Here is a 19,550-nt window from a genome sequence, read left to right as displayed (position 1 = left end):
TACTAATATCATCAAGGTGATTCAGAATAAAATTTCCTCGCTCAGTGGGCAGTCCAAAAACTAAAGCAACATTTCTATTTCTACCATTGCTTAACATAACCATTTTTTGTTTTCTTTACTGCTCCTGTAGTAACTCATTCTTGCTACCTGATGACATGTTTTCAGCATATAGCTCACGCACGTGCATGGGCGTTGGGAGGAGGGAGGCAAACCCAGCCGTTGCATCGCTGGGGGAGGGAAAGCGCAGGGGGAGGGGGCAAGTGCCCCTTTCGCACCGCCCTGCCAATGCCCATGCTCATGTGCATAAATGAGGACACACATACAAAAAAGTATGGAGTTAAGAATTCAAATTTTCCTCTGGTGTTGAAGAATAAATGAAACTTGTTGTTTCATAGTAGTGTCAGTAATAATGACACTTCCACTTATATTCATTGATATTTGAACTGTTTGGGGTGTGCCACTTTCTGTTTGTTTGTATTATTTATGTACATGCAGTATGCCGTACGATCTGTACCATATTGACCTTGCATATTTCTCTGTGTATCTTTCTTTTTCCCTGGTTCTTGGTGTTTTACCTCTTGCTTTCTTTAGTTATAACCTGTACTCCATGTTGTGTATTCCGCTATGTAAAGCCTTTCAGGGTGCTTAGAGTATCTAAAATGCAATCCAACCTGTGCTGCCAATGCTCAATGTGGGGTTTTATGGGTAAATTGTTCCATGCCTCAATTTCCAGGAATTCAGAATGTTGCTGGCCTTGACTGTAGTATTTATAACCACACCACTCAAATATAGATAAATCAGTTGTGTCGAGTTGTGTTTGCAGTGTCACATTTATGCTGGTACTGTTGTGTTTGTTTAGGTTAATGCACGCAGAAAGTTTTGGAACATCTTAGCACTTCTTGTGGTGTAGTGAATGCGAAAGTATTAGTGTTGAATTATGGAAGCGATGTGCTATTACCATGTGTGACCATTTTTCACGGCTGCTGTTTGATGTAGACAGTTCAGAGTCCATCGCAGTATACATGGCACCGACAAAATTTGTAAAACAAGTGTTGCATGGAAGGCAGCTCAATCATTCTATGCATGGCAGTGACTTGGGGCATACGGTGACACGTGTCCAGTCTTACACACGTGTCCTTTCGTTATCGTCATCATCCTTTTCCCTTTGCAACATTTTCTTTCACTTTTGATAGCTATGGCTGACAGGCTTGCCCATTTGTCCCTGTAGCCTTTCATATATGCTGTGGGTGGAAACAGGCTTTGTTACTCTAACTTTAGCCTTGCTTAAAATTCACTGCTACAGGCAACTGTTGTTAGCTTGAAGTCACAAACTTCGGGTTATTTGAACTGGTGTGCTGGTTCCAGCAATTTTATGTGCAATCCAATGGAAGACATTGCTCAATAATTTGAAGCTAAAACCTATTATATTGGTTAATTGGCCAAAAGTTATTTTGAGTAAAGGGCATCGAGGTGACTGTCATTTATATATAAAATTCAAAAATTTCAGGTGGAAAAACAGTGGGGTGTTCTGTGCTGGCGTGGTGCCACCGCAGCTGAGGCTTGTACAGTTGACAAAGTGGGGGGTTGGTCGGAACTCGCTCAATCCTATGCATCTGTCTCTTTTATGGTCCTCAGACTTCTTTGGTGCTCACAGCACCGTGTGAGCGAGTTTTGTGGTGGATGCTTCGATTTTAGCGATAAGTCTCAACTATCGTGGCAACCGGTGTCACACACTCGACTTTGTTGCAAAAGTCAAGATTCTGAATGAAATCAAGAAGGCAGACTTGCTATGCAATAACAGCAATGCTGTTCTTGTGCCTTTTGTTTAATTGAAAGTTCGGATAATTGGAGGTTTCTTGCAGCCCACGTTGACTTCATATTAGTGAAAGTTGACTGACTGTACCCATGTAAATAGCATGCTCAAATTTCTTCAGTAGCACTGTGTATGTATTCATAACACATTTTTAATCCAGAGGCCAGGCCATAACCCTTTCTCTAGGTTGCCCATTAGCCAGCTAGAATCTTCAAGCTCTGGTTGTCTAGGGGATCTGTGCTCACTTAGCATTCTGGAAGATCCTGCTTTGAATCCATTTACCAAATTTTTTTCAACTCAATTAGTTACTTTGTAGGAGGTTCTCTGGGACATGTGGCATCATGCTTAGTATTCATGGGCTCATTTTTTATCCTTTGAGTGGTCCGCCATATATTCTGCGCTGTGCGTCGCCCATTCTGTGTACCATCCTTTGGGCATTTTGTATGCCATGGATGCCGGATTTTTGACTGACATAGTTAACTAATGCTTTTGCAATAAAAGCTTATCATGCTCTTCGCCACACTCTAGTGAAGCCAACGTAAGGGTGTATGTCATGTGGTGAAACCTGGGCCCACCTTGGTTTTTGTTCGTTATGAGCTATGCTAGGATGGAAAACATACCTGCAAACTCTTCCGATTGTACAGGAATGGCCATAAATCTCCCGGAAAACTGCCCCAACCATGCCGTGGAAAAAAAAAAGCGTCAAGCGGCACCGCTGCATTGTAATTGCCATAATGAGTTAGGTAGCCAGCTCAAATCAGCAGAAGTTGTGTACAAGCCTTTTGAGCTCGAAGAGTGTGTAGGACTTTTTTATAGTTCTGTTGGAGCCGAAAAGAAACATTTGCAGTTTTTCTAGGGATTTATTTCCATGTGTTTTGCCGCCCTGGAAAGGCGAGCACTTCGAATTTTGCATCATTTGTGCAGGGTGCAGTGCAAGATGACAGTTAACTCTGATGTGACTGCAATGTCAGAAAATGTGGCCTGAAGTTTGCCAAAGACCAGCGTTGTGAAGCCACTATTAAAGTGCCACCAATTTTAATTTTATTGTTAGTGAAATTTTCAAACAACTCCTTCAAGAAATGTTCATTTTGATGGTCTTGATGCAGTGAGGTGCTGCAGTGTACATTTCTTTGATTACATTTTAAAAATTGTGAGAAATCGTGCTTTAATTTGTAATGTCTTAAGTTTTGTCAGGTACACAGAAAAAAAAAACAAGGAACAATCAGCTAGTGTTTATCATAGCAAGCAATATGTACATATTGTCACATGATTTTGTAAAACATGCATGTGAATGAACTTTTGATGTGAGGCACCGCCGCCAAGATGACAGCGAACGAGTGCTACCCAGAAAGCTTCATCATCACATACTCTCATGTGAGTAGCTTGCTCCCACAGCTTGAGCACTTCTCAATCACAACTGTTCTGTTATTAGCAAAGCCAAAGCAAAGCTTGCGGTCGCCCCTTAACGTGCATTTGCTGTATGTGTCAATATTGTTTGTTAGCTCCTAAGCAAGGCCTGAATTTGGAGGCAGATCAGCATCACTAAGCAAAGCCTGCTGGTAACGGCACACAGATCCCGCTATCAGACCCGAATGAGGCAACAATATGTGAGTCTTTTGTGGGTTGCTGTTTCTTTTGTGGGTTGCTATTTCTATTGCACACGTATGGATGACCATGACAGGGCAATTTTTAATAATCTTTGCAATGCAGAAAGAGAGAGAGAGAGAACAAACTTCACTGACAGCTCAAGTCCGGGCTGTGGAGTTATCAGTATAATGTAGAGACCTGAAAGCAGGCGATGGAAAGCCATGGCACTGTGTGAGCCAGTTTACTATGCAGTAGTGTCCCCGTTGAGGCCGCAGCAACAGGCGGCACAGCAGTCGTGTCACGCGGTGCCTGTGCAAGTGCCAGTGCATGTTCAGTAATCGTGTCTCATGTTTTGTTTAGTTAGCTATGTTCTGCAATCCTTTTCAAACTGACTTGGACAAAAGTCACTTTCAAGCAAGTCGTAATAGCTTGTAATTTATGTAATAGAACTTCGTAATGGCCTTATGTATCATTAGTGACATTTTTTGTCTTGATTTGGTACTAGGGTTAGGCATCATGCCTTAAGTGAATTTTAGCTTTGCCAGATCATTTTATTTTGAACTGCAGCCTTTTCTCCCAGTGAAAGAAAGCCTGACAATGATGCGTGCTACTATGCACATTAAGTCGGGTAGAGATGTACAGGTGCAGTCAAAAGTAATTGGAGCACAGGAGCTGCGGCCGAACCTAATAGGAGCGCCGTGTAGCTGCACCGGCGGTAAACGAAAGGAGCAGAACACGCATGCGCGCTTGCCGACAGTGATAGCCCATCTATACTTCTCAACCCACTTCTTTTAACACGGCTTCGAGCAAATTATTCGCAGCATACTGGTCTCAGTGATGGCACTCATAGCATACCCACCCAAACATATTATAAAAGAGAAATTGTCATTTCAGACCCTTGCGATTACGACGCTTCTCCAGCAGCTCGCGGACGTTGAAAGTGTGTGAGCGACGCTGCCAGATACCACCTCTGCTACCAGCGCCATCGCCGAGACCAGTAGTATGCTGCGAATAATTTGCTCAAAGCCGTGTTAAAAGAAGTGAGTTGAGAAGTATAGATGGGCTATCACCGTCGGCAAGCGGTGATAGCCCAGCGGTAATAGCCAATGCGATGATAACCGCATCGGAGCTGTGGCGCTCCGATGCGGTTCGGCCACAGCTCCCGTGCTCCCATTACTTCTGACGGAACCTGTACCACTTGGTCAACAATGCCTCACAGCTAAAATTTGAAGACCGAGAGACAGGGAGTGTTTCTCAATTTTATTTTAAAATGAGTTCTCACAAATTCATTAGAAACAAGAGAAAAAAATGCACACACAAATGGGCGGACAGAATGTTTCAATAGATGAGACAAGTTGGCTCAAGGCAACAGTTAGTTTTGCCGGTTACGTAGTCGCCTGAAAGATAAATGTTTGTCACAGATTTGTTTGCACACCTTTTGTGGTCAGCACAGCTTTCAAGAAAAGGGCTGCCCAAGGCACAGGCAGTTCATTGCAGTGGGAGCAGCAAAGAGGGGGAAAAGGAAAGTCTCACCACACAGTAGAACACTATACACACCCATTTCCTGCATGAAGAAGGGACAGCCAGCATTAAAATGCAAGCTATTCAGCAAGAAATGCCCATGCAAACTGCTACTACAGCCCCACTAGTGGAGAATGCCAGTGACAGCCATTGGTATCAAGTGCAAGTCAATTTGCCTGTGAACTGCCGTTTCACTGTGCCCTCTAAGCACCAGTCACTGAAGTGTATGCGGGCCCAAATCAATAGCCCCAAATGATCAAGCTTAACTTTTCAAATGTATGCTCTGCATGTGCAAGTCCACTAGAGGAAACAAGTAATGATATCATTTGCCGCTGTTCTAAGTAGACAAGAGGCAGCAGACCAGAGGCAGCAATGGCACAGCTATGCAATGCAACTTGGCTTGTTCAATGGCTCGTTTGAACTGGGCTGAACTGCACACCTAAGCAGAACATATAAAATTTCTGTCAAAGCAAATGCTTCCATAGCACAAGCACTATAATAAATCATACAATCTGTGGCATCATGCCCAACGGTGTGTGTTCCTCCAAACGCACTCTTCCTTGATCCGAGCTACAACACTGCCAAGTTTGCAATTGAAATCGTGCAGACATGCAGCTTACTTTTATACGCAAAAACATGCAAATGGACACTGAAGCAGGCAATTCACTCCGGTAATATGCTTTTGTAAGTAGCAGCTGTCTCTGCATACTGCCCTCCTCACATTCACACGCGAGACATCCCACGGTGATCTTTGTTAGCTGCCTCCAATCACTGCAGCTGGTTTTGAATGACATGTTTTGCGCGTACCCCCCCCCCCCCCCCCCCCCATCCCTTTTTTTTGTTTTAACTGAGACCCCAATTTCGCGTGTTGTACTAGTTTCAGTACAGAAATTGTTCGAGGTGGTGCCGACACCTTCCGCTGAGCATATCATTTCGACAAACGCGCGCCTGGTTGACCTCGTAGCAAATGCAGTAGCTGCTCTTGGTTTCGTAAGCGAACATCAACAAAAGCGATCGCCTAAAAGTGGCGAGAAGTAAATCTAAGTAGAGCAGCTCGTTACCGCCGCAATGAAGCAACAATAACGTTCAAAGTTTTTCCGAGAAGTAAAGAATTCCTGCGTGCGCTTCAGCTGCAAAAATATGGTAGGAGGGGGAGAGTAGCTTCCGAATATCAGTTCGGTTTAAGTATACTTCTACAGCAACAGTACTTTCTAAACAGCACAAAACTTGTTCCGCATTATTTTAAGGCATTAGGGGGCGGGAGCATTCACAGGTATCATGTTCACAAAACCTTAAAAGGGCGTCGCAACTTTAGGGAAATAACTGTGTCGACGAATCCATAACTGAGCGATGAATCTGGAACAGCACGCTGCAACGAACACAGGCGCCTCAAAAAAAGAAAAGGACTCACGGGAATAGCAAGGCTTGCAAAAAATTATTTCAGTGCAAACTTCCGACGAGAAAATCCGGAAAGAAAAACGACTCACGCCAGCAAAACCGTACTGTTTGCATAATCTATGGCACACTCGTGGAATGGGAGCAGCCATATTTGCAGTAGTGCAGACCACAAAACGGAATCCGCTAAATTTGGCGGGTTTTTAAAACCAACTCTGACCAAAAAACGAAGTCCGCTAAATGTGGCGTGATTTCTTTAATTTTGTTTTGAGCACGAAAGAGCAAGCGAGATACAAATTAAACGAGCATTAAAATAATAAATTATTACGGAAATGTAGTTTGAAGTATGTACAGTGTATTTAACGGCAGTTAACAGTGCAGAAACAGTCATAAAAAAAACACCCATAAATGAACTGCCTAAAATACAACAGAGCCTAAGTTAAAAAGCACTGGCACATAAGCTAAATAACGCAAAAGAAAGGACGGCAAAGGTGGCCTGGGCAACTGGTGAACACAGAGAAACACAGACACAAACAAGGCGAGGTCCACATAAGTGATGGGACAAAATTGACTTCAACATAATGTAGGGTAACACAGAGCAACAGCCTTTTCCGCAGTACATGCTTTATCATAGAACAATGGTAACCATATTTAGCAAACTAACAGTAGAGTGATGACGACAAATGAAATTTGCACTCAATAAGGCTCTCTTCATGTATGCAACTTTTAACACTAGACCCAAGTGCTCAAAACCGAACACAAGAACCAGTAAATTTTATGACACTGCAAAGCAACAGCAAGATGGAGTACAATATGGGATATGTTTAATACGGCAACTTTCACAAAAATGGCACTTCACGAGGCACTCGCAAAGAAAAGGACCCACGTGTTCACCATCCACTTGTGCAAAATTCACACACTCACGGCGAAGAGTGGAAAAATTGTCCATGCTGCAGACCAACGGGTACAGGGTCCGACCGAATGTTCAACCCAGGTGCCACCACGGAGCGAGAAGCGTCGAAAGCGGTACATCTGCACTGCTACAAGGAACTCAAAAGTTTACGGATTAACTATGGGACTTAGTGCGTAAGCATCTGCGAGAGGTGAACATTCTGGTTCAATAATTTGCAATGTCGAAGAGGGATCCTTATGCCGTGACAGCTGAAGAAGCTACTGAACAGCCAGCAAAATCAGCAGGTGTTGCAGAGCTTCTGTCTATTTGAGGCAGATGCAAACACTGCAGCGCGGGAGGATGTAAAATCAACAAGAGACATGCGCTTTGCTTCCCACCATTTTGGGCAAGAAAGGGGGGAGAAGAAAAAGGAGTAGCGAAAAAGCAGGTGGAATTGGGTCAACTCTGCTCTCACTATGAACATGAATTATTTGTGCTTCCCCAGAAAAATGCTGGCCTACCCTGCATAGTATAGCATTACAGATGAAACATACTGCTAATACACCAACAAAAAAAATTTTTTAAGAAGAGAATTCCAGAAAAAGTTTGTGGTGCGAACCATTCATATGGTGGTAAAATAGCCAGGGATTTGATTTCAATGTGTTGCACAGGTTTACGAAACAAAGTACAAGGACATTTTTGTTTCATAGGGGTTGTGAAGGCAAAAGCATGAATGTCCAGTTGAATACATCATGTACAAGGACATTTTTGTTTCATAGGGGTTGTGAAGGCAAAAGCATGAATGTCCAGTTGAATACATCATGGTGTCAAAGGGTGTTGTAGTTTTTCTGGGCACAATTCCTACCTCACGCACCCATTTGGGAACCCGTAAGGGACATAAATACTGGCTGGGGCTGGAGGCGATATGTTTCATGGTCAAAAAAAAAAAAAAAAAAAGTGTAATCTCAACGTATTTGGGTTCAAATTTGGGTCTGCTGACTATCACATGTTCTCACGGTACAGCATTCAATTTATTAGGCCACGGCTGAAAGACAGCATGGACTAACACAACATGCATGAGCTCAGCTCCTGATTAGCTGAAATCTGGCCAGCTTTCACAGTGCTGCAACCAGCTTGTGAACTGAATACATACCATTACAAGCCATAGGAAAAGCCACCAACCTAATCCTAGCCATGTTCTGCGGCAACACCAAGCACAAGCACATTGAAGAATCACTCCAAAGGAACCACACTATCCTGCACTTGCACACATTTCTTGGCTGTGGTGGCCACGCTTTTCTGATGGAGGTGAAAAGCAAAGACGACCATGTGTTCGAGATTTCAACACACGTTAAAGGTCCCCAGGTGGCCAGGTGCTCCTCCTCTATGGCGGACCTCATAGCCCAGGGTTAGCTTCGGCACATTGAACACCACAATCACAACACCAGCACAAACACCGAAATCTGCGCTATGCACTTTCTTAACCACAACCTCGAAGGAGTCGCACCATCCCACACAAGTTCACCTCCACACTGCCCAGCTTCCTCAGGAAAAGCGGCGTTGCACTTGTTGAGCAAACTGCCCCGCAACTCCACATTCACTGCAAAATCACTTTGCAGAAGGCACGTTGGCATGGACGTTTTCAACTAACGAGTGCACCCGCTTTGCACGCTTTGCTGCTGGCCCTTTTGGTGGTCGGCCGGGTGGCACACGTTTCGATCCCCTGTTCAAGCCGGCACGGCGTCTTGCGATGCTTGTCGGCTGCACACTGATTCTGCTGCCCGATCTAGTGGCTTTGGCAAGTGAGGCATCTACTCTCATTAAAGCCTCAACAAGAGCCTGCTGGTTGGTTATTTTTTTCAGGCGCTTGGCAATGCTTGCCGCATATTTGCTGCAGGCGGGGTTGTCTTTGGCCAGGGATTCCAACTGCTCAAATGAGCACAGCATGTCTCTGTATGAATCCGAATCCATGCCCTGAAATTATTGAAGACAATGCAACAATGCTTTTCTGTAGCCAGCAATTCTTGGAGGCAGTTTGGCTACGTAATGCTTCATAAATGGTAGGCCGTAAAAATTCTAACAATTTGGACTATCGCACTGCATTGACTAATTACATGCTGCATGGTGAATGCCATTATATTTTGAGGGTGTATTATTTTTAAGTAGAAGTCAATATTTAGCGCCTTATGCACTGCAGACATTTCTACAAATCAAGCCGAACCAGATTTTTTCCAGAAAATTTCTCATCAACATCGTCACTAAATAGAATCGCTGAGTGAATCTTAATTTTTGCTAGGCAAAAATTATCTTAACATGTAAAACTTAGCAATCACCTAGTAAAAATATATCGCTGTCAATCATTTTGAGATTACAAAATTGTTCTAGATTCAGTGAGAGCCTATGCTGACTAGTAGAAAATTGTGCAGAACTTACTATGGATCAAGTAAATTGGTAGGTGGCTTCTCACCAACCTACGAGAAATGGCTTACTTGCATACATCAAAGCAACAAGTACTGTCAGCTGCATGGTCAAGCAAGCACTCTGGTCTTTGACCGTCTGCATTGCCAGTGACCTCCAATGCCTGTGTGCTCCCTGACAATGAGCTAGATCCTTTGCTGCTTTCCCTTAACCACTACACTGTAAATAGAAATTAGTCTTCGACATCACTTTGACTTCACTAACAAAGGCTTCTTTAAGTTCAAACAGAAATACCTGGATTGCTATAAGGAGTCTGAGTAAGCTTGCAGGTTTATTTGCAGGCGTACAATTACAATGCCTTGTTACCCCACTATACTCAGGATTTTCTTCTGCAGAGGTTTGATATAAAGGTTCCACATGGTTCCTTTGAAAACTACCAGTGGAAATATACGGGGCATCTACTTGCGAAACTGTGACGCAACAGTTCGGGCAATTTGGCTGCCTTGGAGAAAAACAGCAGGGTGGTACAAACCTTGTTCTCCTGTATTTCCTGGCTGCTTGAAGGCCTGCAGCTTGTTCCATTTGAGGGCTGCAATGGCTCTTCAACGTCAAAATGCTCTGCAGGAGCAGCTTGAGGCTCTGACGAGTTCTCGTGCAGTCCTTTAAAGAACTCGGCTCCAGGGCACGCATCCCCCAGTGCAAGCCTACCGAGCTCGTGCCGACCTTCCCTGGTCAGCAGAGGTGCATTGGGGAAGGTTCCACCAAACACCTTATGCACAAGCGCCTGGTGTTTGCAGAATGCACCCTGCTGACCAGAGCGGCATGTGCACAGCCCAATGGTGGAGTTGACGTTGTACATCGGGCCGTCCTCTTTGCCGCTTGGTACGACGTAGAGGCCGTCCCCACAGGATACTGTACGATCCTTGGCAGTCTCTGGGAGTCGCTTGAGGAGCTTCTCATACAGAAGCCTGTGCCCTGCCACACGCGAGTTCGCATGGTCGATAATTCGGTTGCGGAAGTACGTCTCCCACGTAACCGCGAGGAACTCCACCAGGGCCACAACATTATAGGCTTTAGTGCGACTCAGCACAATGTCCTTCAAAATCCTGATGGAAGCCTCAGAGTAATTGTTTGTGTTGTGGCCCCTTGTTTTGAAGTGCAGACGGAAGAGCAAGACCCACTCCGCTTCCTTCTCCATGAAAGTGTCCACGCGGTTGATGTAGCCTGCATGTTGCTGGGAGTGGAGCTCCTTCTTGGCTGCTTCCAGGCTTTCAGGCGTATCAGCATACATGACCTGCACATTTGGAGGTCACAGACATATGTGCATGCACATATAATATGCATACATTGCATATACATGCACACAACACATACATATTATAGGTGTGCAAAAATGTGAAATGTTTACTGTCAGTCAAATGGAATGCTTTATGCCTAGTCAGTCAATTTTCATGGCTTGCAAAAAAACAGCAATGCGCACAAAAAAAAGACAAGACGAAAAAAAAAAGGCCATGGTGCTACTGCCACAGGCCAAAGTATGAGAGTTTGTGACAGTGGTGCATTCACAAAAGTTGCAGAGGATCCCTAAGCATATTCTTAAGAGGTTCGATCTTAGAAGTTTATTTTGGCTCAGGTTGTTGTTACAACAAAGCGTTGCAAAGTTGTGTTGCAGTGGAAACTCCAGGCCAATTAGGACTGCATTTGCAAGCACACTCCCTTTGTAGATGCCAAACGAGTCACACGCCGCAGAATCTGCATTTCCTTCTCTCGGTGCTGGGCTGGTGTTCCCAATATTAACGTTCAACCCACGTGCTGTGATTCATAAGCCATTCACCAGCATCAAAATGTACCGGTGGGAGAGGCCACAAACACATGTGCTTGTGAGACGCGGCTTTTGTGGACACTAGCCAGGTGCACAGTCCCCCCCACCCCCACCTCCCCTTTAGCAAAGTAACACTTCCGCATTAAAAGCAACTCAGTGTTACCCTTTGTTGTGAGCATTGCGTGAGAGTTCCCTTCACTATATGCATTAAGAAGCTGGTGCAGTTTTGCTGAGAAGTTGAGTGACCCTTGTGCCCCACCACATTCCTTGTTTTAGTTAAAGGAGCCATGAAGAGAAAATGCAAGTTGGTTTTATTCGAAAGATTTCGTGTTTTATAGTGCCCCCAGCGCTTGTCCGGATACAAACGGTGCTTTATTCACTGAGAAATTAAACAATTTAGGTTAAAATTTTGATTTTCCCGCTCAATCGTGCGTTTTCGTGGTCCCAAGTGACATCACGGGAACCGACCGCTCTGCAGCCTAGAGTACCTTCATTCACGCATCCGCCGTACAGGGTAGAGACACGTAACGCTGGCGCCGCCATGTTCGGTTGCTCGCTCGCCGCCGAAGCAAGTCATTGTGTCAAAACCGCGCTAAAATTATCGCCGCAACGCGGTTTACTGAAGAAGTTTGAATCATATTGTCTGTTTCGCGTTGCTAGGTCTCGTGGGAAACGAAAAGAATAACGCGTTGAGCCCGTTGGCCCAATTGCGGCGGCACGGGACCGTTCAAATGTTGTCTCCACCCTGTAGCGGTGTTGGTTTGTTCCCGCGTTTCTTTACGTTCCGTAACCTAGATGGCGCCACCATACCGTGGCAAGCGTTTGGTTTGTTTTTGCCCGCATTTAAACCTGGCTTGTTTTTGTTCTGGGAGAAAATATTCGTTCCCTGAAACAGTGCTCGCTCGACAAATGGGGTCACGTAAGACACCGTTGCTTGCGTCAATCGGCCAGTGTCGTCTGAGACAACCCCAAGCCCCATAGTGCTGTGCAGCTAAACCAAAGCATGCTGTGCGCAGTACGAACAGCAGAACGCATCAGTACTTCTATGTTTACATGTGCTTTCGTAACTTCCACTGTTTGTCCCATCATTCCTATTGCTTTGTAAAGAATGTGCCCTAAATTTAAGCGCAAATCGCTCGTTCGTCTAGTTTGTAAGCTCTACCTAATTTGCGTCTGCTTCTGCCAGCCTCCGCCAATCGCAGAGCTTAGCCCATGTGACATCACAGGTTCTGTTGCGGGAAATGAGCTGGTGGGTCGCATGACCATTCCCGTTTTTCCTAATTATGTAGCTTATTTGAGCGAAGTTTACGTTAAAAGTGGTGTCAGTATGATTCTAACGAGACAATCGTTTGAATCAACCAAACTTGTGTTTTCTCTTCATGGCTCCTTTAAGACGCTGATAACACATGGCACGTGCCGTTCATATCATTTCCCTCAACATGCAAACAGTGTATGCCAGCACACTATCATTATTTCAGGCCTGCTAAAAATAGTATCGACCTTTCCAGTAATTGAGTGCAGCCTTGCCCATTTAAAGCATTTTTTTCTTTCAATAAGAGTTTCAGGTTGCATTCTCCATTGGCTCAATTTACAAGCGACTCGGTGGCTTTTCCTGCAACTGGCAATTCACCCGAGAGGGGATGTGTTCGAAGGTCCTCCAAACACTCATGTAGCACAGGTACGCAACAGTTTTCTTGTTCAAGGCACGTGCACATGAACGGGCACAGCCAAAAAAGGCACAAAAGAAAGTGCACCCTGTTGCTCTTTAAATGCGCTCAGGAACTAAGTGCCGCTACAGACAACCAGAGAAGGCATTTCGACACCATGGGGCCCTCTTATGATGGGTGGTGGTGGAGTAGGCGTACGCACCAGCAAAACAAAATGTTGCTACTTACGTCTACTACATACGAAGCAGAGTTATCATCACCTATACTTCTTAAACTGTGCCCAAATCCCATGGCTTCATAGAGTTATTCTAATAAATGGAATTGAAAAACTCTCCACAGAGACCATGTAAATTTGGTGGGTCCTGATTTGTTTCCTTATAGCTCTGGACATTGCATTTGCCTGCCTTCATCGGAACAAGTTGGACTATCAGGAAAGGGATTGTAACAATTTATGATGATACTGAATCTCTTAAAGCTGTTAAAATATTCAAAATGGCCAGTTTCTTATTGCAATTAAACCTTCTCATAATGTTGAAGAATGTCTACCATAATATTTTTAGAGCTGCTGTATTTCAGTTTTGTCCCCACTTGGCTTTGCCAACAGACAGTGACCGAAACCATTCCTGTGACGGGTGCTCGCAGGTGGGACATTCCAAAGCACAGCCACTGGTATGCATTGAATAACTCTGACTGCTGCATACACACATGACCAATACATATTTGTTGTAGCATTCAGTGCATTAATAGAAAGGGAAAAAATTTAATTGCCGTCGGATGCAACAAACATTTAACAAGCCAAAGAGGCTAGAAGTGACGCACCAAATCAAGCCTAGCATGCATTACTAAACCAAGAACCCCTGAGTTGGAAGCAGTAGTGATGAGTCAGCTTGATATGATACCAGCACACAGAAATCAGAAGCCCCTCCATATAGCAATGGCAATGGTTTAAACGCAAAGCTTACTTGCGTGTGAAAATCGAAATGGTGAAGTGCCAATCAAAGTGCAGACTGCCTACAAGTTTCAGTCCAAACTCAGATGACAGCAAATGAATCCCTTACGAGAAAGCTAAGCACCCTCCTCCCCTCCCCAACTCATTGCCATGGTTAGACCATCAACAACGTCCAAAATCAACAACGTCCAAAACTGCCAAAGTAAAAAGCCAAAATCTACTTAAACTCAGCGAAAGCTGAAGCCAATGCCCGCGCAACGAACCCAAAGGAAATGTTGAGTGAGCTGAATGCAATGATGGCACAGTCGGATAGACGTTCCCTTTATAACGTAAGGGACCCAGGTTAGATTTCAACCACAGGAACTATTTTTTTTCTTGTTTCATCATCACCATCATAATCATTTGCCCTCCTATTATGAAAATCTGGCTTTCCTGTAGAGCATTTTGGTTACCTCACTGCCATCAGTGAGACCAAGATAATTTTCAGTTGACTGCTGTTAATTAAAACTAAGTCCAAGGGAACCGCAAAACACTTCGAATTAACCAAACTTCCAATTAAACAAAAAGCACAAGAACAGCATTCGTATTCTGCAACATGTCTCCCTTCTTGAGTTCACTCAGAATTTCAACTTTCATTGCCAAGTTGGGTGTACGACACGAGTTGCCATTATAGTTGACACTTATCTCTAAAATCAAAGCCTAAAGTGTCCACCACACAAAGGGCTCAAACTGCACTGTGTGCAACAAAGGAGGTTGAGGACATAACAAGGGAGACATGTGTACACTAGCTTGCGTGTCAACTGGCTCGCCACTTTCTAAACTTTGCGCTGCCTCAGTTGTGATGGCACCAACATGAGTACAAAACATGACGCTATTACCAGGCCTGAAAATTTTGAACTTTATCAAGAAATCATGGTCACCTCAATGCCTTTTATGGAAGATAACTTCCAATTAACCGACTTAATGGATTTTAGCCTTGAATGATTGAGAAATTTCTTCCATCAGATTCTACGTAAAATTGCCGAGACGAGCACATCACTTCAGAATTATCGAGAGCAGCCTGTGATCGTACCTTCTGGAAGGCTGCCATGAGCTGCTTCCTTTCTTGAACAGCAACCCCATGCTTGGCAAGAGTCAGCCAGCGCCATTCCGCTTGTGCCACGTGAAAGTGGCAGAGCAGCTGCCGGGCCTCTGGCCATGTCTCCAGGAGTGCTGCCTTTTCTGCTGCACTGTTGTCCGTCATGAACGCCGCTGGGTTCTGCATGAAAGAAAATACGCATGGCTCATCAGGTGCCAGATGTGCTAGCACACAACAAGCGAAGCCTGGTGTAAAACAGAAATGAGTGCAAGAGGTCCTTGGATGACTTCACATAAACCTCATAATTGTGTGGCTAAATGGACAAAACGCAAAAGACAGGCAACACGCCCCGTCATCTTTTGCGGTTTTGTCCGATTTGCTCTTTACTTTCCAAGCACTCTTCCGACTGAGCCTTACATGTGGCAATTACAAAGCGCTGGAAAGGACGATATAAAAGTAGTGCAGTTAAGGCAGTGAGACAACTGTGCAGTGACTTAAAGAATCAGAAGAAAAGAAAATTGTCTGGAGTAAGTGCATTTGTTCACCTCAGGATGCTAAGAACTCGTGATCACTGTCAGCCAGTGTGTTTGAGGAAAAACGTGCACATTCTTGTTTTGTGTCAACCATTCTTTTTTAAAAAAAAATGCCTAACAATGAAGCCGAATTTGTCACGAATACTCAGAACGAAATGGCCAAAACTCTTGCTTTTTCAAAACCGTCCTAACAAATTATGCACGAATTTGCCACTAGGATGACTATCATCACACTGAGTTTCATTTACTGGTCACAAATACAGTAAAACCTCGTTATTACAAAACAGGATATAACAAACTAATGGATATAACAAAGCAACCATAATTCCCCTTGAAATTTCCGTAGACGCCCATGCATTTAACACCTCGTTTTAATGAAGCTTAATTTTTCTACCAATAGGTATAACCCACTCTTTTTTTCACTACGAGCATATGTGGACCATTTTGGCAACCATCAGGTCAATGTATTGCGTGCGACAGTTTATGTCGCATCATGGATGCGGTAATTTGAAACTTGCGCTAGCTATGGGCCATGAACTCCAGGGCACTAAAATGGCTGCAAGCGCCTCGCAACACGTGCAAGGGTGCATGTCTCCTAGACTCCCAGTAGGGTGCCCGGATGTTCCTCCAGCCACCCTACCAGGATGCAGCCGACCTGGTGTGCCGTTTCTTTAGCGTTCACAATGACGGCAAGGACAAACTCGAAATCACGTCTGCAGCTGAAAAAGCCATAATTTGCCTGAAGAAAATGCAGCCAAAATCTATCAAGGACTTCTTCTCTCCATAGTGAGCCACCAGCTCGTGTGCTGTCAAATGATCACGGATAAGCCATGTGGCATGAATAAATTAATAATTATTTGCTGTTTTTTTTTTTCACTTGGTTTTCTTGTTTTCGCAGGCTGCTGTGAGTTTCGGTGGTGAATACATCCTCCCTTGCACGTAAATTGTCAGCAGAAATAGACACTGGTTATAGCGAAGTAATGGTTATAACAAAGTAATTACTATCCTTGCTTCAACTTCATTATAATGAGGTTTTACTTTAGTCAGTTCTCAGTAAAGCTGTAAATGTTACAGAATTCCTATCCGATGTCGGTACATGGGCTTCTATGGGAGAGAATTGGATAGCCCCATGCTTGTCTTCCAGGGTAAAACAGTAGTCCTTCAAATTTCTGAACAAGTACTAATCACAAATCTATACTGAATACCATTGCTAAATGATGAGAAAAATATATACATGTACATTCTCTAACCATGTGAGTGATGTGTATTTTCTGCTGCTTCACTGGTAATCCACCTTCACATGGGGTAATGGCTCCAAATTTTTTTTGGTTTCTACTACTCTACATATATGCTTCAATCGGTGCTCAACCCAAAAGTTTCATGCATCGCGAATCAGGTCGAAGCTGAGGAAAGTGAACAATTAATAAATTATGAAAAACTGCCTGTGTGTGCTCACCTGGCGCCCACCAAAGCAGAAGGGGTAGCTGCTTTTGAGCAGCCCAAAAGCTGTCATGTACCCCTCGGTGGTCTGTGAGTTGTGCACCAGGGTGGCAACAGGCACAGCCCCGGCGGATGTGGCAGCCAGCACCACTGTCACAGTGCACCGCGTGGTGTCGCATGAGGCTGTGGAGTCCACAAAGATTATCTCCGACGCTGACTCGAGGCACTGGGTCCGGCTCATGATTGGTGTCACAACGAGAGCAGCCCAGCAACCAGTCGCCTTGTCCACTTGTATCCTGACGTCAACGCCTGCATAAGAATGGCATGATTAAACGGTGTATGATAATCCACAGTAGCTTTGGCTGACTTTGTTAGTTACGTTGCACAATACTATGGCAAACAATGAAGCAAAACCACTCTGGCACCATGGTTTTCTCGACTAGATGCTGTGATATGAGATACAACCTATGCCCATCACATGAAGCACATGTTGTGGAAGTCCATCACGGGCTGGGCCGCGGACGAGAGCAGTATGGAGGGGCTTTAACCTAGGTGTCGGACGAGAGCAGTATAGAGGGGCTTTAGAGACCGCCTTAGAGACGAGCTGTTGCTGCTGTGTAGAGTTCAATACCTAGCTCGATAGCTTCTCAGCACAAAATAGACCATCCTGATCACAATGGCATAAAAATCTTGAGTTCTTGACTAATTATTGAGTTATGCTTAATGGGTTTCAGGTAATTATTCCAGTCACTCAAAAAGTACAGAAGATAGCCTCACACTGATTTAAGTTTTATTGTTAGGATGGTTAGTTCATTGATTACATTTACCCTGCCTATAAAGTCATTTTACTTGCCACAACCCTTCTTAAAACTGCATTACAAGTTAGTGCAAGTTCCCAGCTAAAGATTTCACCAGAGACACAGCTTTGAGCTGCAATTAAGTTTCAAACAGACATGTCGCCTTTCAGGACACTGTCTTACGGGCAGTCGGCTTTTGACCTATTCGTTTGTTTTCCTTGTAAATTGCTCTAATCTTCCTCGCATCAAAAGTACCTGCTTCGAAGACATGTCTACTGCCAAGCATTACTTAATTTATTTTTTTTAAATCATTCTTTACGACCCTCTTTCCAGGTTGCATGCATTGCTAACAATACATATACACATAATGCAAAATTATTGAACAAGGAACTGCTAAGGTAAGCTGTGCTGTTAGTGTTAATTTATTGACTGACTGATTGTGGGGCTCATCCCGCCGATGCTACACCCAAGCTACGAGGCGTACCGTAGTGGAGAGCTCCGGATTAATTTTGACCACCTGGGGATCTCAACATGTGCCAAAATCTTGAACACACCGGTGTTTTCACTTTTCGTCTCCTTCAGAAAAGCAGCAACGGCAGCCGGGAATAGAACCTGTCTTTACACTCAGCAGCAGAACACCATATCCACTGAGTCACCGTGGCAGGTGTGTGCTGTTAGTGTGTCTTAATATCTATAATCTAATTCGCCTTCACTGATTCTATGGTAAATCACACTTTCACTACAATTCTTAAGAAATGTGATCGATGCAGTAACTTAGGCGCTACAAGTTATTATTACATCAACTGATTTTTTTTGCTTTCGTACTAACCTTTAGCTGCGTACCCAGGACGCTTCTCTTGTAATTTCGTAAGGGGGTCAAGAATCGGCCCATGGTTCTCCCGCTGCCATGCCTCGTGGAGATGGTATACTGTCCTTTTCATTGGGTTCACAGCCCCATTGGCCAGTAGTGCTATGCTTGCTGCGTCCTCCTCAACTGCCAGGTTGCCTTCATGAAGGCTGATGGCTTCAGCTGGAGACATGCCTTCACTGAAATAGCTGTGGAAAAGAGCTTTCGTCTCGGCGCTGCATCTCAGGAGGCGCAGGGCCTCAGCACTTTCCACGGAGTGGTTGTGCTGAAGCTTCAACTTCATCACGGCGCACAATGGTGGGTCTCGGCGAAGAAATGGGTCGGTTTTTCTGGTGCTTGCATTGACCTTCTTCACCTTTATGTCGATGAGGGCCTCGCACTTTGTGTTGCGCCTGTCACACACCTTGTTGAGCTGGGAAAGGTGGCATCGCCACACTTTATGGCACACCATCCTGTCATGGAAATGAAAAACAATAAGGGCGTTACTTTTATTAGGGTGGCACACAAACTTCACACCTCACTTCTGATACAGCTTTTTTATATTTACACAACTTAGCAATAAAACCTACTTGTTTTATTTCTATAAAATTTCCTGGCTTGTCATCAGTCACACCGTCAACATACTGACATGCAGACGATTGTTGTAATGAATTTTTCCAGAACCTCTCGAAAGGTGCAATGTCCACTCTAACAGGCGTGGGCAAGGGCTCCACAAAGGGGTGGGGGGGGGGGGGGGGGGGATTTAGGGGAGCCTCAAGCACGCCCCAGTT

The 19,550-nt window shown here is 44.5% G+C and overlaps 1 protein-coding gene across 1 annotated transcript; it reads right to left on the bottom strand.

The window, feature by feature from the left end:
* Window positions 1-2,588: 2,588 nt before the first annotated feature.
* Window positions 2,589-18,869, bottom strand: LOC144170840 (uncharacterized). The gene is made up of 5 exons (XM_077700857.1): window positions 18,742-18,869; window positions 17,132-17,424; window positions 15,137-15,322; window positions 10,159-10,920; window positions 2,589-9,182 (listed from the first exon to the last, which is right to left on the bottom strand). Exons 1-5 carry the CDS (start codon window positions 18,851-18,853, stop codon window positions 8,817-8,819), a joined length of 1,719 nt encoding a protein of 572 aa, XP_077556983.1. The 5' UTR covers window positions 18,854-18,869; the 3' UTR covers window positions 2,589-8,816.
* Between the last annotated feature and the right edge of the window lie 681 nt (window positions 18,870-19,550).

The sequence above is a fragment of the Haemaphysalis longicornis genome, unplaced genomic scaffold (assembly GCF_048455015.1).
Source record: "Haemaphysalis longicornis isolate Haplotype H1 unplaced genomic scaffold, Haemaphysalis longicornis Haplotype H1 scaffold_2, whole genome shotgun sequence".
Classification (NCBI taxonomy): Eukaryota; Metazoa; Arthropoda; class Arachnida; order Ixodida; family Ixodidae; genus Haemaphysalis; species Haemaphysalis longicornis.
The sequence above is the reverse complement of the archived record's forward strand: the minus strand, read 5'-3'. Positions and strand labels throughout refer to the sequence as shown.

Coding starts and splice junctions, on each gene's coding strand:
- LOC144170840 (XM_077700857.1), bottom strand. CDS start 18,853: ATGAAAAGGACAGTATACCATCTCCACGAGGCATGGCAGCGGGAGAAC. Junction 17,425..18,741: donor TCCTGGGTACGCAGCTAAAG/GTTAGTACGAAA, acceptor ATTCTTATGCAG/GCGTTGACGTCAGGATACAA. Junction 9,183..10,158: donor AGGAAATACAGGAGAACAAG/GTTTGTACCACC, acceptor CAATAATTTCAG/GGCATGGATTCGGATTCATA.